General features: G+C 34.0%; 4 protein-coding genes across 4 annotated transcripts; 1 reads left to right on the top strand and 3 right to left on the bottom strand.

Annotated features, from left to right (window-relative positions):
* The first annotated feature begins 904 nt into the window (after positions 1–904).
* On the top strand, positions 905–3,347 carry LOC125196600 (pentatricopeptide repeat-containing protein At4g14820). The gene is made up of 2 exons (XM_048095185.1): positions 905–1,537; positions 1,703–3,347. The coding sequence occupies exons 1-2, from the start codon at positions 951–953 to the stop codon at positions 3,294–3,296; spliced, it is 2,181 nt and encodes a 726-aa protein (XP_047951142.1). The 5' UTR covers positions 905–950; the 3' UTR covers positions 3,297–3,347.
* Positions 3,321–4,819, bottom strand: LOC125196601. The gene is made up of 3 exons (XM_048095186.1): positions 4,088–4,819; positions 3,860–4,009; positions 3,321–3,760 (listed from the first exon to the last, which is right to left on the bottom strand). Exons 1-3 carry the CDS (start codon positions 4,781–4,783, stop codon positions 3,467–3,469), a joined length of 1,140 nt encoding a protein of 379 aa, XP_047951143.1. The 5' UTR covers positions 4,784–4,819; the 3' UTR covers positions 3,321–3,466.
* Positions 4,820–6,640: 1,821 nt separating this feature from the next.
* Positions 6,641–7,309, bottom strand: LOC125197013. The gene has a single exon (XM_048095702.1). The coding sequence runs from the start codon at positions 7,242–7,244 to the stop codon at positions 6,897–6,899; it is 348 nt and encodes a 115-aa protein (XP_047951659.1). The 5' UTR covers positions 7,245–7,309; the 3' UTR covers positions 6,641–6,896.
* Positions 7,310–16,180: 8,871 nt separating this feature from the next.
* Positions 16,181–18,203, bottom strand: LOC125192125 (FCS-Like Zinc finger 8). The gene is made up of 3 exons (XM_048089587.1): positions 17,710–18,203; positions 16,815–17,629; positions 16,181–16,556 (listed from the first exon to the last, which is right to left on the bottom strand). The coding sequence occupies exons 2-3, from the start codon at positions 17,585–17,587 to the stop codon at positions 16,442–16,444; spliced, it is 888 nt and encodes a 295-aa protein (XP_047945544.1). The 5' UTR covers positions 17,588–17,629; positions 17,710–18,203; the 3' UTR covers positions 16,181–16,441.
* Positions 18,204–19,837: the final 1,634 nt, after the last annotated feature.

The following is a 19,837-nucleotide window of genomic DNA, read 5'->3' as shown; positions in this document are numbered from 1 at the left end:
ACGACCAAAATCTTTTTCTTTAATTTTGAGTTATCTACTTACATTTCATCTTTCGTAACATTAGCCTATACTTTTTCTTCATGCTACTTTTTATTTATTTTGTATTTATCCATCTAGAATTAATAAAACTCCGTCCGTCTGCGATTAGGAGTCCCGTTTTTCCACATCGGCCCGTCTGCGAATAGGAGTCTCAACTCTTTTTTACTATAAATAGTTTTATACTCCAAATTTCACTAACTTATTTCACTTATATTTCATTTTAAACTAATACTATACAAATGAGACTCATATTCCATTAACTTTTCTCATCTATTTTTTCTAACATTTCTTAAACTCATGCCAAAAATAAATGAAACTCCTAGTGAACGAAGTGGAAACTTCAATAATTTATCTCTCTTTCTAATTTATATTAAAACTCGCCTAGTCACAAAATCGTCTTGATTCTGTCTTTAACAAATCATATTTACCTAATGCCATTTTTTAAGAACGTTCCAGAAAACCGAAGCAAAATAGAAATAACATTAAAAAATCATTCCCAAAAAATGAAAACGGCTAACATCATCAATAAATCAATAACAGTCACTTTTTAGTACGTGAAGAAGAACAGAAGAACTACTAGTAGTACAGTATTAAATAAATTTATCATCTGAAGAGCAAAAATTACTACTACTACTTAGTATAAAATGAAATGTAAACTAGTACACTGTACCGAAATTTGGAGTAATAATTCTTATTTATATTATTCTCACGTTTATTTTACTATATATCAATGTTAACTATTTGTTTATAATTTTTTTAAAATAAGCTTAAAAAGACACAACTTAAGTAGGAAGGATTGAGAAGAGGGAGAGTACTAATATTTAAGCGCTAAATTGAATAAAAAAGAAACGAAGAATAGAAAGAATTGTCTTATTTAAATTTTTAGTCATTTCGTCGAACATATTGCAGTCATGGCTCAGCCTCTGCCCTCCGCCGCACTCCACCCCGTCCCGGCGCCCCACCGCCACCCACCCAACTTCACCCATCACATCTCCACCGCCACTTCCCTCCCCCACCTCAAGCAAATCCAAGCTCAAATCCTCCGCAACTCCCACCACCACCACCACCACAACCACCACCTCTTCCAACTCCTACTCTATTCCCTCCCCTTCCCTTCCTACGCCCTCTCCTTACTCTCCTTCATCCCCGCCGACATCCCTCCGCCGCGCCAGCTCCCCAACAAGATCCTCAAACACCTCTCCCGCTCGGACAACCCCAACAAGGCGCTCGTGTTTTTCCAAGCGATGCAGAACAAATTCTTCCCCATCGACCGGTTCAGCTTCCCGCCGCTGCTCAAAGCGGCGTCGAGAGCTCTATCTCTCAGTGAAGGGAAGATGATTCACGGCCTGGCCGCGAAGCTTGGCTTCGAATCCGACCCTTTTGTGCAAACTGCGTTGCTGGGAATGTACGCCGCTTGTGGGCTTATCTCGGAGGCCCGTACAGTGTTCGATAAAATGCCTCAACGAGATGTCGTCACTTGGAATATCATGATTGATGGGTGAGTTTTATTGGAAACTTTTTGAAGAAAATTCTAACAAACAAATTTGATTTTAATATCATAATCGTGCATTGAATTATTAGAGTTGAATGAGGATCAAATTTTGTTGTTGCAAGTGAAGGAATCGTTATTCTTGGTTGTAATTTTGAGTTGTTGATCGAACAGATATTGTCAAAGCCGGCTTTTTGATGATGTCTTAGCCCTCTTGGAAGAGATGAAGAGCTCTGATATAAAACCCGACGCTAGAGTTTTTACTACCATTCTTGCTGCGTGCAGCCGTGTTGGGAATTTGGATATTGGGAGGCTAGTGCAAGAATACATATCCGAGAGCAACGTCATAGTTGATTATCAGTTGCAGACTGCGCTTTTGAACATGTATATCCACTTCGGCGACATGGACAAAGCACAGAGTTTCTACGACGAGCTGAAGCCAAAAAATGTGGTGGCTTCAACTGCCATGATCACAGGGTACTCAAAAAAAGGCAATCTTGAAGCTGCTCGATTAATTTTTGATGAAATGGTAGACAAAGATCTGGTGTGTTGGAGCGCCATGATTTCTTGTTATGCGAATAGTGATGAGCCTCGTGAAGCTCTTGATATATTTCGTGAAATGCAGCAACTTGGAGTTAAGCCTGATCAAGTCACCATGTTGAGCGTTATCTCAGCATGTGCTCGTCTTGGTGCGCTGGATAAGGCTGAACAAATCCATTTGTATGTGGACGAGAAAGGTTTTGGAACGGCTTTGCCTATCAATAATGCCCTGATTGATATGTATGCCAAATGTGGCAGTCTTGACAGAGCGAAGGAAGTTTATGGCCGTGTGCGTAAGAAAAACGTCATATCTTGGACAAGCATGATCAATGCTTTTGCCACACACGGGGATGTGGACAACGCCCTGAGACATTTTCGACAGATGAGAGTTGAAAATGTGGAACCGAACTGGATTACGTTTGTGGGTGTTCTGTATGCTTGTAGTCATGCAGGACTAGTCGAGGAGGGAGAGAAGTTGTTTGAATCAATGGTGAAACAATATGGAATAGCTCCGAGGCTAGAGCATTATGGATGCATGGTGGACCTCTATGGTCGAGCTGGTCGTCTCAGAGATGCTCTGGAGATAGTCGAGAGTATGCCAATGGCTCCAAGCGTTGTCATCTGGGGATCATTGATGGCTGCCTGCCGTATACATGGTGAGTCCGAGTTAGGCGAATTTGCAGCAAAACGTCTTCTCGATATAGATCCTGATCACGATGGAGCCCTTGTGTTTTTATCAAACATATATGCCAAAGAGAGGAAGTGGGAGAATGTTGGAGCTGTGAGGAATGCCATGAAGCATAAAGGCGTATCAAAGGAACGAGGATGCAGCATGATTGAAATGGATGGTGATATGTACACGTTCCTGACAGCAGACAAGAGCCATAGACAAACAGATGAGATCTACGCCAAGTTAGGCGAGGTGGTTGACAAACTGAGAGAGGTAGGCTACGCTCCAAACACCAACTGCGTTTTGGTGGATTTGAGCGAAGATGAAAAGAAAGAGGCCGTTCTTTGGCACAGCGAGAAGCTAGCCTTGTGTTACGGGCTGATAAGCAGGAAGAAACAATCCACAATTCGTATAATTAAAAACCTTAGGATCTGTGAGGACTGCCACGACTTCATGAAGATGGCTTCAAAGGTGTTGGATACAGAAATCATTATCAGAGATAGAACTAGATTTCATCAATGTAGAGATGGTGTGTGTTCTTGCAAGGACTACTGGTGACAAATTGATTTGTTCCACAACAAGTGAAAATAATTATGGTCACTTCTTTAATATTGCAAAAAATTTGTTGTGTCTACATATTACTACTACATCATTATATAGCACCATAAACTAAAATTTCTAAACATGAAGAGCTTCTCATGAGGATTGAGAAGAGATGACTAAATATCTCATGTAGGAGGGGCAATGCGCCCTCGTGAGCTGCCGAATGCAGAATTTTGGCTGCCGAATGCAGGTGCCAACCAAAACTCTCTCTTCATCTTCTTGAACTGGCTTGTGAGCTTGAATCTCAAGAACTCCACTGCAGCTGAGACCAACTTTGGGTTGTGCCCAATGAAGCTCCTTCTGTACTCGAGGATCCATGTGTTCGACTCGAGCTGCACCACCGAGGTACTCCATTTTTGCTGCGTCCATGAACTGTTACCAGCTTCCCGAACCAGATACTCAGCACCCCCATTTGACCACTAGCAAAATGAATCGAGAAATAATAGAGATCAGAGCTATAAACATGGTGTAAAATATGCAAATCTGCCAGTTGATATTATAGTAGATTGTGTTTTTACCTCTCTAACTCTTCCTGTTATGACTGTGTATGATCTTTTTGAATACTCAGCTGAAAGCAATCCAGCAGTCTGCAGCGGCCAGCCCCAAATGCTTACTTCCTCGATAATCGATTTGTAGAGCACACATCGCGAGGTTAGCAGCCTTCCATCCTAAATCCAATAACACAATGTATCACTTAAAACAGAATCAAAAGAGCAAGAATGAGTCACACACACTCACCTACAAACCTGATTGATTCTCCACAAGGAATGATCAACAGAGCTACAGCTTGAGACATCTCCACCAACCAACCCTTCCAACTCATTCTTCAAGAACACAAATCTACCACTCAAATTTTCAAAACCCCCGGATTTCAGTCCCAAATTGTTGACGAAATCCGGGGATAACCTAGCCCTCGCAACCCCAGAGACCACCCAAGAAGCCCCGTACTCCGCCCCTAAAACAAGGATTAAACTTAAACACCATAATATTCTCAAGGAAAACACCCCAGATCCCAAATCATCCTTTCTCCTCTTCTCCTCCTTGTGCCGACTGATTGTTTCAATCGAACTGGGAGGCGGAGAGGCCACCACAGGTGTCATCGTCCGAGCACTTGATTTAGGTGTGGAGAGATTGGCCGAGAAAGAGTTGAAATAAATGGGGCTTCTTGGAGTGAAGGTGCGTGGGGCGTAGGATTTTCTGAACGAGCTTCGGTTCGAGCTCTGTGGCATCAAGTCGAGAGTCGCGTTGATGCTGGCGATGCAGATCTCGCACTTGCAGTTGGCATCTTTCTTGCAGCCTGGGAAATAGAAAAGATCTCGGCTTTCTGATGGAGTGCTGCTGCTGTCGACTGTGAGCGATGATTTGACAGAAGAAATTGGGGTGTGCATCGCCATCGCCATCTTCGTGGCCTCTTCGAGGGTTCTGTGTTTTCTTGAAATCATATTTTTTGTGGGATTTGAATTTCTTGGTGTTTTGCTCTCTACTTATATTTGGTGCAGAGAGGATACCTAAATTGCTCTTTCCTTTTTTTGAAATTTTGATTCTCTAACGGTCGACAGGATTCCAAAAATATTAAATCTCTCTCTCTCTCACCCACATTAACACACACTTATTATGGGCTTTTGCGAATAGCTGGCCTGTTTAGGGCATTGAAATAAGATTTGGGCTGAGAATTCTTTAAAAGTAAACTTTAATTCATAAATTTTAAAATACGATATTGGGTGCTTACAATGTATCTATACCAATACTAAATCGAATTCCTTTTTTGTAATAACAATACAAAAATCCAATCTTTATCTTGAGAAATAATTCTGTAGCATCAAATTTGCTACAACTAGACATCTCAAATGCTGAGTCACAATATTCGAACACTTGGATATTTTAGTTCCAAAATATATGAAATCTAAATAGTTTTATAAAATCAGGAGTATTAATTTACAAGCCGAAATTCAAATATTTAAATAGGTTTGCCTGTGTGCTACAATTATTTATATCATTATCAGGTACATTAAATCATTTTTTTTTCTTCTTTACTTTATTGACCATTGGTCTGCCTAAAATGTTGTTGAAGAGAAAAACAAACTAAAATCACAAATGTAGTAGTAGTATAGGATATATCTTAACTTTTCTCCAATCACAGGCTAAGAAAACTGTTGAAAAACAGTTGAAGACAAGAAAACATCATTGATTTGATTATGGAATATAGCAAAAATAAATTAAATATTACCCTTTATATTGTTCTTGCTGTTTGTTTGGTTATGAACTAGAATCACACACACACACACTGTAAATATATTATCATATTATACATATCATGTCTTTCTCTTAGTTCTGTCTCTCATGTCTCAATCTCAGCACACCCCCCTTCTCTCTCTCCTGAAGAATTATTGGGGGATTTTTTAATAAGGAGAGAATTTTGGTTGTATGCATATGTTGTTGCTCACCACAGAATTGTTGGGAGGATTGCTGGTCATAGATATATGCACCCACACCCACCATGTGACATGTTATATCAGATATATCATATTATCTATCTTTGATGTAACATAGAAAATGAGTCGAATTAATTACAACGAGGTGACATACTATCGAACCTAATTCCTAAATTGGTTATCTTGGTGCTACCTCCATATCTATATATTACCTTACACCACATGTGATTATGTATTCACACACCACAAACTAAAAAATAGTCTTAATATTGAACGATACGTGTTTTAATCCAAAATTGGTTTAGTAATTTCTAATAAAAAAATGGGATCCATATTATTGGAGATAAACTTACTACTATTATATAGTATATAGATCGTGACAAATTTTGAGAGATGGACCAAAATAGAAAAACAAAATTATTTTTTTAACTGCAAAAGCAAAATGAAGTTGAAAAAAAGGGCAACCACTGCATATGTGATTGATATATGTGTATTATACTTATGCCCATAATGTTTTATAGTGATGAAATCATTGGGCAAATTAAGTTGAGTTGGTTGATGCTTTTTTGACAAATTTTATATAACGCCTTTTGACCAAGTTGGCAAACTAATAACTTGAAAAAGATATGCTTAATGATGACTCATCTAGTTGAGCTATCTTCTTCTACATTGGTACTCAAATGGCTTATATATATACGTAGTAATATATTTTGTGTTTATAAATATATATTAAAATATGTAAAGCATATATCACGATTCTCATACTCCACACTTTTCTTGTTTAAGTGGGAAGTTGACCTATCTCAATTATGGTAAAGTTTAATGCATATATCATCCTCCCTTTTAATCATTCTCCAAACACATAAATTTGCAGGAAAAAAGAAAAAAATGGTTTCATTACTTCCTTGCAATTAAATTCAATGCTAGAATCACTTTTCCCCCACAAAAAATTCTACATCATCGTAAGAGGAGAAGGATTTCATTACATCCCATAAAAATAAAGATAACAAAAAAAAAAGAAAAAAGAAATTAAGCTATACAAACCGTGACAAGAAGATGATCATCAAAGTTAACTTAATAATTAACCTTATTAATTCGAAATTGACACATGAAACAAATGAAGCTAGTAAAATCCGACCTGCGACGTGCTCGACGATCTAGAATATTTCTTAGACGAAGACGAAGACGAGGGCGAAGAGAGATCGCTCCTCCTCCTGAGCATCTGCCTCATGCCGTCAGCGACGTTCACGGCCGGATTGGACTTATAGTTGCGGCAGAAGGAGATGTGGGCCTTGACGGCCTCGTCCAAGCCGGAGCGGGGCTTGCCCCGGCTAAGCTCATCGCTGACGGCCTCGGAGCAGAGGCCGCAGAGCCATTTGCCTTGGAATTTGGACTTCACTTGAGTGATGTAATCTTGTGTGCAGTCTTCCCTTAGTCCACAGCACTCGCACTTTGCTGATTCAATTTCCATTTTTTGTTTTTCTTTTTTATGGAATATGGACTGTTGTATTGATGAATGGAGGGAGAGAGAGGGATTTATAGTAGGGAGAGATCTGCCACAATTTTCTCCATGTTAAAAGGGACAAAGGGGTTGTGGAATATGAGACACTTAGGCCCCATTTCTTTTTTTCTTTTTCCAAATTCATCCATTTCTTTATCATTTTTTTCGGTGTTTGGATTTTTCCGAGCCTTCATAATTGGCAGTTACTTTCGGTTATTCACATAGTTTATTTAGTAAAACATGGGAGATATAAACAAGACTATCAAGAATAAGTCATAAAATTTGATCAAATTCTAGTTTTCCCTGTACGTTTCAAACTTTGAATGACAAATATTAAACTTTCAAAAATTTCAACTGTCCCACGATGATTTTTTTTTCTAAGCAAATAAGTACACTGCTAAAATGGTGTACACGTGTAAAATTTTCGTTATCTCAGTGAATATTTACATAAATGTGCATTGATGTTTCGACGTGAATGATCAAATTACGTTGTTTTGGACATAATATAAAAAAATGGTGAAATGATACAATTTAGAATATTTGAAACTTTGTGACTTATTATTTCAACTTTAAAGGGTATGGGACTGACCGAAAAATTACTCGTTCTTTGTGATTTTATAGCTAGACAACTAACCCTTTTGAATTATGTCACATGAGGCCCAGATTTCATCATCGAAAAATTTATGTATTATTGTACGCTAGATTTGACATGGCACCACTCTAGCGGGGTGTATCATGAGACTTAGATAGTAATAGTTGTATATTTTCACTTCAAATTATATAATCTATTTAATTGGTGATAAGTAGATTGGACTATTTTTCGAAATTGGATATGTGTTAGATCCACAATTTGATGCTAGAAACTACAAAGAATTTTATTGAGACAGCTACGAACGTTGGATGGCTGAAAATTACACATACATAAGTGTAATGTCTTGACATTGATGACAAAGTTGCATGGATTGATGATTCGCCAATTAAGGCAAGATTTATTATGTTGATAAAAGTTGCTGGCAGACAGTATTTCTTGCTCTAGAAATTTTGAGTCATACACGTTGTCATATTTCTAACATGGGATGATTCACTATATATATATCTTGGTTGCTTCAATTTAATTAATCTTTGGTTTAATTGGCCGGTTTTACGCTTGTCACGTATTTCACTAAACTAATATTGATGTGGGCTACTATTTGATATTAATTTATTGAATATGATGTGAATTGATAATACTTAAATAAGCAATATAATGGATCCACTTAATTACATGTTAAGTGACTTTTGGACTATATATTGTGTTTAATTATTTCAATTGATTTATCTTTTTACTGTATGTGGTGTGTATATAGTTGGAGGCCATATTTATGGCACGAAATGGTGGCATCTTTCGACATGGGCAACCAACCATTTTGAAATATGTTAGTACTATTATTAATGGGTCGGTGAGAAGTTTTGAAAAAAAAGAAACAATTTACATCTCTAAAAAAATGCTTAGATATGTTTGATTGGAGTTTGTACGTAAATTACTAGGTATGTCTTGAATCATGGTTTTCCAAGATTTGGTAGAGCTCACTTTTATGATCTAAAATGATTGTCTATCTCTATATTTTAGATTCACATAGGCATAATTTTACATGGATAATTCTACACGCATAATTTTATAGTTGACTCGGACTCTTAACCTATTAGTTGAACGAGAAGCATCTTTTACCTGCAGATAAATTAAACTTTTGATAACGATAATGCAATTAATTAAATTATCTACCATGAGTTTCTCCACTCTCGAGTTTGCTTTTTGTTTATTTTATAAAAGATAGAAGATAAGTCATTAAGTAGAAGTTGGATTCAAATCACGATCTTCAACTATACTTATACTAGTAGCCTCGACATCTTTGAGTTGACTCGAAAACATAAAGATGGCCTCATAATTAATCATTTTATTATAGCTAGTGAAGATTCATGATTTTGAAGAGAACATAATTGATCACAATTCAATTGATTTTCTATGCTAATTTATTATATCGTATCTATCACGAAATGTTGATAACATAATTTCATCATCATGAAAATGACATATGAATAATTAAAGCATGATACTCGAAGATTTTCCACATTATAGTTTAGTGGTTGGTTTAATTAGGGTATACCTTTTCCACCCCAATAATATTAGGGTTGCTTTCTCTTGTAATTGTGTTTGATTATGTTGACTTGACTTGCATCACTTTTTTTCAATAACACGTCTAAACAAAAGGGTAACAATAGGCTTTCAAATATAATTTTGATGGAAATATGCAGACAAATATATTTGGAGTAGTTTGTTTTGGAATCTTCACACAAATTTTAAAATATATGAGGATATAAATTAAGGAAGTGGTTCCAGTTGGACTTTTTTAAAATGAGAATTTTGAGGATTGATATATTAATATCAGTTGCTAATATCGAGTCAGAAACTGATATTCATGAATCCGCAAATTTATATTGAGTCCAAAATTGATTAGTTTTGTAATGACAACTAATATCAATGTATTTGAAAACTGATACTCCGTACCGTTTTGTTCTCTAACTTTTTTAAAAAAATAGTTATATCAATTTTAATAATATTGTTGCATATCAAAATACAAATTACTTTAACCTTTTATGTTTGAATTAAATATTATGTTCATGCATTACTATGTGTGAAATGCTTATAAATTATTTTCAAAAGCCTTGTAGTAGCATTTTCTGGAGCCAAATTTTTCGACAAAGTTCAATGCATGAACATATATAGGAGTAGTATTTAAATGTCAAATCTTCAAATTTGGAATTAATAATTGGCTGCTTTAATCTGAACCCTACATAGGTTACATGCACGGAAAAGACTATTTTATTTCGTCAAGACAAAGATATACACATTTGTTATCATTATGACTATTATACACAAATCATGTAGTTAGTCACATAATAAAGTAAAATAATTGAAACCAACATATGTAACTGTTTATCAACAGTTAGAATTTAATTAAAAAATGGATTTCTTAGCTAGTGGCATAAAATGACCAAGATTCACGTTATCCAACAATCTGAGACTGAGAGTATGATTATTTACCATATTCACATGTAACAAAATCAAGTGACGTCATATATAAAAAAATTTAATCGTCTATTCCAATTTGCATTATTATACTATACTTTTGAGTCAAAAATATGATGCTGTGAATAGACGTGATTTAATTTTTTTTATATATATTACATATCTTCCAATTTGTTTATTTTATTTATAATGTGCATTGTTTAATATAGCCGTTTTATATTATTATTGTTACAAGACAATATATCGTGCCATTGTCTTTCTAATAAGGAAGAAAATAGTGAGTAAATTATCTAATTATTACCATTTCTTTTAGAATTTGACTTTTGATAGTCGCTCCATAAATTGACTTAGCAATAGTATGAATCTAAACTTCAATTAATACGTAATTTAAGCGTTGTAAATAATAGTAGTAAGTACTATTATTTAGTGAGTTTATATCAAATAATGAGTTTTCTGCTGTTTTGTGCATCAATTCGATCATAAAAACTGTCTGAAAATATGCATGACATTTGTCATGTGATTTCCAGTGATTTGTTTGGATTTGGTCAGTTGAGTTTGGATTTCTATTGATTTTGTTCTTTCTTCTTTTTTTGTCATTTTATGGATGATCTTCATACTAGATACTCCCTCTCTAATTATGTGAAATATTTATGAGAAACCATAATATAGTACAGTATATTTTATTTTTCTTAATTTTCAGTATTACGTTAGGATGGAAAAAAAAGGTTATATGCCTTGAAATACATTTGGAAATAATAATAACATTTTAAAACTAAAAGGTGGATGAACCAATTTGATTAGACAAGAACATGACTTGGTTCCCACCAGAAATGGATAATTAATTGATTTGTCACATACACTTAATCTATGCCAAAATGGGTTAAATCACTAAATCTTTATTTGCTACCCGACTTAGATTTGATCTTTCATATATACCTTTTGTAACCCAAAGTCATTTAATTTTTTAGGAACACATTTGATTCCCTAACTCAAAAAACACGAAGGAAAAAGAACAAACAAAAAAGAAATTATAATTATTGTTGCACATGAGAAGTGAGAACTACTATGTACTTTCCATTCAATTATCAAAAATGAGTCGATCGATCTTTTAATATCACATCAGGTTACGTTACTCTCATCGTTTGATTGCAATGAAACTTAAAGGTGGGAATATTATTAAATGATCGAAAAACAGAGCTAGATTTAAATATCAATTAACATGAGTTATTATACACAAATCTAATTTTATTTGTAAAAACTACTCCCCACATTCTTGAGTGGCACGAGATTTTAGGAAGAGTTGTTAGGTGAAGTAAGTAGAGAGAGAAAAAGTAATTGAATATTTTAATAAGGAGAGAGGAAGATTTATTTCTAAATATGAAAAATGGACATCTTGAATAGGACATAGTGAGTGTAAGAGACGCACTTAACATGTCGAGTTGCACTTAACATATAAAGCAGTAATTGAATTTACGTGTATTGGAAAATTGCCGTACGCATTGAAGCCTGAGTCCTTTGATCTTTCTTCTTCTTGAGGCATTTGATCTTTCATCTAGAGGTACATTACCAATTTATAAATGGATAGAGTTTAGAGAGAAATACATACAGTATAAATAACAAAGCAAGCCCGAAATATCCCTCCCTTTTATACTTGCACTTTGCATTCTTTGAAAATTTGTTTGCTCAAGTTATCAGAACTTTGTAAGTTGGTCAATGTCAATAGCGGATTCAAGATGTTTCTACGTCAATCCGAGAGCACAAACAGAAGCGTAATTTATCTTGTGGAAAGAGAGCTTCGTCGACCAAAATAATTATAGTTTGTTCATTATTATCATCATAATTTCCGTCTTTATTTCATTTTGTACATATTTCATTCGGTTGTAATTGTTACCGCTACACAACTTGGATTTTTTATACAATTTTTTTAACAAAATGATTTTGTAAATTAATGTTAATTGCTCTCCTTTTTAAAAAATCATGAACCATCAGTCCATCACATTGAAATACTTTATGAATTTTATCGGGGAAACATATAAATTCAAAAACTCAAAAACTAAAATATTTGTTACCTAAGATATTCAAACCCAAGACCACGAATCTATTCAATAAATTCGTCATAAATTTTCAATAGCTGAAAATACTACTAATTCTTAATTTTCATTATAAAATATTTTTTTTATTAATTTGGCCAACACCTATATAAACATATATAGATAGATAAATAGATTGAGACATTCAAATGATTCATAGCTAATGAAAATATACATAGACACGTCACTGGCATATCTAAAATGAGACATCGATCCAACTTGTAGAAATAGTAATAAAATATGTGATGATATGAAGAAAACCTAAATTCTACGTCTAAATTATAGACCACATGAAAATGAAAAGGTGCAAAAATTGTCTTAGTCTCCAAATTGATCACTCGATTTGTCAAGTTGGCAGCAGGCAATTCCAGTGGCTACATACAGTTTGCCTTCCTGTTTCAATTCTTCATCTAACTCTAGCTATTTCATTCTCAAATTATTCGTATCTTTAAGAATTAATTGTTTTTGGAAGTAGATCAGTTTGGACCTTAAATGAAACCCATCACTTTTCCAAATTATTAATATTTCAAAATAAAACTCAAAATATTAGTATAATGTTAAATCCATCACATCAAATAATTTCTCAAGACAACATTTGAAACTTACGTTGATTTTGGGAATAAAAGACCTATTTATGACTTCATGAATAGGTCTAGACTTTAGAAAATTTTGCATAAATTAAATAGGAGACTATAAATAGGCGCAACATAAAACTCTTGTTAAAACTTTCGAATAGTCCTAATTCCTAATGACCAAATAATAGAACAACAAACACCCAAAAAGGAAATTTATACTATTATAAGCTTTAGTTAACAATCACTTCAACATTAATCATTTTTATAACACACAAACTTGTACAAATTCAATGATTCAATAAATGTAGCTCTAAATGCATTGCTCAATTATTCCTCACATGGCTTCTTGTTTTTTCCTCCATATCTTAATCATATGAAACTATGAAATTTGTATTCAAATGTCGTTCACATGGCTTTCCCACATGCACATTTTATCTATGTATAAATAATAGTACATGGATATATTATATATAACCACTTATTCCTTAGTCTCAACCAATCTCAAAAATTTATTCATTCACACCGCAATAATCCAAACTCTTTCAAGCACTTTAATTTCCCATGTATAGATTATTATGTTATGCGTCTAACTAAGTTGCTAGATTTGGTTTGTCTTTTATTTGTGTGTGTGTTAAAATAATTGTGAATAATTGATATATGGCCTATGAGATATGATAATTCACTATCATTATTGATATGTGTGCGGCGGTTAAGTTTTATAATGACAATTATTGTGACTATAAGAGAAAAATGGGATTATAAGTGCACTAATAGAATCTTCAAGTTGTGGACTCAATGTAATGATTAGATTAGATGTCTAACTATATGATTTGATCAGAATTCAACCACATACTAATATATGCTGAAACAAATTGCGCAATTATTCTAATAATTTTCTTTACTTTTCCAAAAAAAAAAATTATGTGTAAAATGTAGCAAAAGTTATACATATATGGGGTGTATTTTTAAAATTCGATTGGTAATTGTTATTATCCAAACCTATGTAATTAACACGATATGTATATATAAATGCATAATAGAGTCTTTAGAGATAATCAAACAACGAAAACTTTCTAGATAAAAATAATGATGTAAAAGATTCTAATCTTGATACTCTCCACTCCCAAATAACAAAGACACCAAAATAATAATGCTAATGAAACTAACCCAGTTGGCACATCACTAACTATTGGGTAATACTCATATAAGCTAGTTAGGAGAAGGGGAAAAAATGATTATTTTTAATTAAATTGCAATAATGATGGTTGATGGGATTCTGAAACTATCAATGTCATGAGATTGTCCATTAATTTTTTTATAAAATTATGGAATCCTGCAATTTTATCCACCCGCATGTTACGGCTAGATTAAGCAGGTGAGAGAATAAGGCGTAAGAAATTTAATTCAATAAACACTTGATGAGAGGATTCTCGATTGACATTTTATGTTACTTACTTAAAGTTTCAACTGAATTAAAATTTAAAACAAATCCAATCCTTAACTTGACGATGCTTAAACTTTGTCAAAACAAAAAAACAGTGGAATACTATTATACATGTATTTGGCCAAATAAGCAAGAATTTTTGCCTACTATTTGAACCTTTGGCTCTTTAGTTAGACATTAATGCCCAATATTTTTTCGATTTGCAAGACTGTAATAAATGTACAAGTTTAGGTTATATAGGTCAATAATATCAACAATGTATAGTCACAATGAAATACAGTCCAAATTAATACTACTATATATATGTCACACAATTTCAATACGCTATGTAAAAACATCATAGTACTACAGTGACCTTAATCGTCAACCTATAAATTAGAAGATGATCGTCTTAGTGACTATATTATAGTATTTCTTCGTCATAGTCAAATCGATAATATCCATGAGGACACTATCCTCAAAGGCCTATTCTAGGTGACTTATTATGGGCAAACATGTAGGAAAACAAACCTTATATGTGTTGCCCATACATTTTTCTGCTCACACGGTTTTGCCCATCAATCATCTAAAATCTGCCCTTGTCAAACAATTTACATACAACAAAAGTAGAACAGCCCATACTTCTATACCCCAGAATATTCTGCAACACTAAAACACTGCCAATTTTGCCAATCTACAACATCTATACAACTTGCACCTTCCCAAAATTACATCATAATACAACGTACAAACTTCAGTTCGTATTCGTTTCAACAACGGCATTCCCGTTGGAATCGATACCAGACTTCGTTTCAATACCGGCTAACTAATTATGCAAAGGAGGCGACGAGCCTAACAAAATACGGTAGCAAAACAATTTTGATTGGGCGTAAGTTAGTTCATGGATATTGAAAATTTAGATTAAGAGCTACTAGTTTGAGATATCCATATGTGACAAATGTTTTATAAAGAAGCAATGTTGTAGGCTTAGTATAATATACTATAAATCAACTTGGTCATCAATTTATATATATGTACAAAAAGGCCCACTACGTAAAGAATGTACAAAGCCCATATTTCTAGAGAGCCCACCATTGTCGTCGACTGAAATTATCATGTACTACTGTGTAATAAGATTAGGAGTAAGAATTAAGACAACATCTTAAATTATATTGAAGACCTATATGTATTTGTTCCAAACAATGTTCCAAATCCAACAAAAAATAATTATCAGACATATGGGGCCATTGTGCAACTATTTCAGATACAACTAGTCCAAAATCCCTAACACAGATATATAATGTCTTGTCACTTATTATGATAAGTCTCCTTCCACTGCCTAACACATTATTGTTTCAACTTTGCTCGATTATAAGGATGTACAGATATTTGCTTAAACCTTTTTTTTTTTTTTTTTTTTTTTTTTTTTTTTTTGCTTTTCTCACCACAATAATCTATTAGTAGTGAGTATAATACATGACTTTTTTAAATCATAAAATAATACTGTAATTTACAGTTTTTTTTTCTTCATGGTATGATATTGGCTTCCATGACAGACGCCAATCCTTGATTTCTTGGCATTTTGGGATAAATTATTGACTAATAACATTATTGCAGCACATAGTATTCCTTCTACAAAGTACTTATTATTTAATGTAAGATTTCCTATCATGAAAAGGACCACAAACAAAAAATATAGTACTACTACATAATTTATGAAAGGTAAGAATCCACTCAACCCAAATATCATCTACTCAAAATTATGATATTATTATCATTATTTACACTGTAACAGCAATTAACACGCTAATCAGTCCTTCACACTTTAACAACATGATGATCATCCTCAACCCAACAAAAACCAAATCTAAAACCTTTGATCATAAGCAAAAAGGCTAAAAAAAACAAGATTCAATCCATTGTAACATTTCACAATCTTGATTTGTTTCATCTTGCATCACAATTCATCTTGATGGGATCAGTAACATATGAGGAAGCCGAAAAAATAAGCTTCACGAGGAAGTACCATACATGTGGTGGTCGGAATCAGAATTTTCTGACCCCTCCTCCTCCTCGAGCATCATCTCCTTGCACCGGCATTCGCTGCTGCAGAATGCCTTCTCACCCCTGCAAAAACACCAGCACCATTGCTATATCACTTAACTAAGAAAAAGACAACACAAGAAAACTGCATTTCAACACAAGAATCACTAACAGATTGAGCTCCAATTAACTTAACTAGTGTTTACAACACAAGAATAGTAAATTTTGTATTCAAACATATGACCAAGAACAAGAAACAAACAAGGCATATTAAACTGCATTCACATTCAAATTGTGTTCTTGTTATGATTTTGTATATCAAGAACTCTTATCCAATCTCACCTGTACATGTAAATATCCTTCCCTTGTCCAAGATTCTTTTTGCAGCTATAGCAGAAGCTAAGGAAACTCTCAGAGGGGTAACTCATCGACTGATTCATCGAAAACTGGCCATTTTCCTTTCTTGATTCAGAGAACTTGACAACCCCACAACAGCTCTCAAGAATGCAATCATCAAATATGTGTGTAGTTTTTGGATTTGGGCCATAAGATATCACACATGTGTAGTCCTCTGAGAGCTCCATCTCACTAGCAGAGAGACTACTAAAACCACCCGAATTCATCGAGCCAAAGGGGGATCTCCTCAGATTAGCTGAGGGAGAGGGCGAGCCCACATGAGAGTGCCTGGTTTTGATGCCAAAATCACAGGGGGATTTGGGGGAATCGGTTGGGGAAGCTACAGAGGGAGGCAGGGGAGGGACATGGATCCTCAACTGTGATCCAAAGAGGACCATCCGGCTGTCGTGCTTCGACACATTCGACTGCGAGTTGTCATCAATCAGTGCATCTATAAGGCCAAGGCCAACCCCTCTCGACTCCAATTTATCCCAATGGTTCTTGCATTCTGGTTTGGGGGAGTTTGTTTCAGACTTAAAGGGGTTTCTCAGAGCACAAAACGGTTTGGTATCCATGATTGAAGTAGGGCTGGTTAAAGACTCAGTTTCAAGAGAGCCCTTTGACACAAAACTAGTGAACAACCTAGGTGAAGTGAAAATTGAGGAAATGGGCTGTCTGTAATACTCCTTTGGGGATTGAAGAGAAGTGTAATCTGCCATTAGAGCTCTTGTTCAAGAATTTCTTTCCCACAATACCAATCTCTGAAAACAAAATCATACATTTGAACTTCAATCACTGAAAAAGATGTATCCTTGAGAGAGTGAGAGAGAGAATTACACACCTGAAATTGCTAGGAAAAGCTCAATCAACAAACGAATCGAACTGGTTCTTTCTTCACAGTGTGAAGGAGGAGTTTAATCATACAATCATTATAGGAAATGTAACAATAAAAAACCGATCTTTAATAGTAGCACAGAATACAGTCAAACTATCAAGAATCGAACTTGAAGAAAATACCAAACTACGTGTCGGAACAAATGAGGAATTACTCTCTGATTTCCAGCGATTGTTCTCAACTTTCCTACACTAACCTCCAAGAAAGCACAAAGCTTTGTATGCTATGCTCTCTCTCACACACACACACTCAAAATCACTCTCTCTCTATGCCTTTCATCATATAGATTCAATGCAATACATGCAGACAAGGCCCATAAAATCAAAAGTACCTGAAGTTGAAAACCAATAAAAAGAAAATGGTGAAGAAGAAAACAAAAAGAGTGATGAGTGTTTTTTGTCTATGAATTCCCTTTTACCACCTCAAAGTGGGAACACTTTATCTTTGCCCCCCACTAAATACCATCTTTTTCATTTCTTTTTTCTACCTAGCTCTGTAAAAACTGACTACGTACGTGACCACTGGAAAATTACAGAAACAAATGAGGAGAGAGAATTTAAAGATGCGTGTGCATCATAATCAGTGGTTTCAATAAATCAACCTTTCTCTTTCTCTCAATTTTATTCACACACAAAAATTACTGGCGGTGATTTGATTTTGGGTGGAGGCATGGGAAAAGGAATCAAAAGTGTTTGATTGATATTGGGAAATCGTTTTCGAATATTTTCTTTCTTTTTTTCCTCTTTGTTTTATCAGAAAAATATATGCATTGTCATCTCTTTTTTCTGAACCAAAAAGGATTCTTTTCATTTTAGCATGTTTCAATATAATCATTTTTATTTTTAATAAAAGTTAACAAACTTTATTCTATTTTCTTTCATATATTTTATTTTACTCACTTATAAATTTTATTATTTCTCATACTTTATTATCTACCCATTTCTTTTTGTCTTTTTTTAACTCCTATATCAAAAAGACTAGCATCTATTATCAAGAAACATGGGAAGTAATTTGAAAATAATGTTCAAATACTTTCTCCGATACTTGCTGTTAAATAGATGGTGAATAAAATAAAAGAGGTGAAAAATATTTATAGTAAAATAAAATGTTATTTTTTACGAAAAATAAAAATAACTCAACTATTTAATAATTTTATAAAATAAAAAATAACTTAATTAACATGGCAGGGCCAAGTTCTAGCAAGTAAAATCATGTTACATTTATATTCTTCTAGTCTTAGAAATATCAATCAGAATAATGATAAACGACCAAATTTTGTACCACCAAAACAAGATCATATTAATAATTTTGATGTGTTAATTAAATATTAAAATACTAAATATAGTTGGTTAATAAATTAAAAACACTTATCATTATACCATTTCATTTGATTTTAAGTCAAAGTTTCACGTCTTATCAACCTATTTTATTTGATCTGTATTTTACTTAAAATTTGTGCCCAGAAAAGAGATTCTTAATCGGTAACCGAGGAGTGGTATTTTTCTGTATCAAATTCACAAGCTCTAAATTGTCACAAACCCCACGAAGTCGGATAAATAGCACATAAATTTAGTGGAATCAAATTAGCTCTGTACTTAAAAATATAATTTGAATGTGCGATGAAGCAAATTTGATAAGATAAGTGTATTTAGTGAAAGCTTGGTTTCCATTTAAATAACTTTGTTTGACACTCTATATTCAATTCTCACTCGAAAATTGATTATGGAGTACTGTATTCTTTAATTCTTTCAATCTTTTCTTAATCAATAATTACTGACTTTAATGTGGGACCTCTTCTCTCTAGGATGACGACATACAAGTTGAGCAACCCCACCTGCCCCACCATTTTACTCCTACCATACGGTTATAACGTCGATTATAGAAAATTTCTCCCTCTTATTGGATTAACCTATGATAATTAATCACAACATTCCATCCACGATTTTCAGCATTACTTACATTCCGTTACATTTTTCTATCAACTTTCAATTATACTACTAGTATTTTTAATATATTCATATCAAATTCAATCAGGACTCTTAATTGCAAATGAAAAAGCATTTACTTTGACATA

Source organism: Salvia hispanica, chromosome 6 (genome assembly GCF_023119035.1).
Source record: "Salvia hispanica cultivar TCC Black 2014 chromosome 6, UniMelb_Shisp_WGS_1.0, whole genome shotgun sequence".
In the NCBI taxonomy this organism is placed as follows: Eukaryota; Viridiplantae; Streptophyta; class Magnoliopsida; order Lamiales; family Lamiaceae; genus Salvia; species Salvia hispanica.
This window is presented reverse-complemented; position numbering and strand designations above follow the sequence as displayed.

Coding starts and splice junctions, on each gene's coding strand:
- LOC125196601 (XM_048095186.1), bottom strand. CDS start 4,783: ATGATTTCAAGAAAACACAGAACCCTCGAAGAGGCCACGAAGATGGCG. Junction 4,010..4,087: donor CCTTGTGGAGAATCAATCAG/GTTTGTAGGTGA, acceptor TATTGGATTTAG/GATGGAAGGCTGCTAACCTC. Junction 3,761..3,859: donor TAACAGGAAGAGTTAGAGAG/GTAAAAACACAA, acceptor TCATTTTGCTAG/TGGTCAAATGGGGGTGCTGA.
- LOC125197013 (XM_048095702.1), bottom strand. CDS start 7,244: ATGGAAATTGAATCAGCAAAGTGCGAGTGCTGTGGACTAAGGGAAGAC.
- LOC125196600 (XM_048095185.1), top strand. CDS start 951: ATGGCTCAGCCTCTGCCCTCCGCCGCACTCCACCCCGTCCCGGCGCCC. Junction 1,538..1,702: donor TGGAATATCATGATTGATGG/GTGAGTTTTATT, acceptor TTGATCGAACAG/ATATTGTCAAAGCCGGCTTT.
- LOC125192125 (XM_048089587.1), bottom strand. CDS start 17,587: ATGGCAGATTACACTTCTCTTCAATCCCCAAAGGAGTATTACAGACAG. Junction 16,557..16,814: donor AAGGATATTTACATGTACAG/GTGAGATTGGAT, acceptor GTGTTTTTGCAG/GGGTGAGAAGGCATTCTGCA.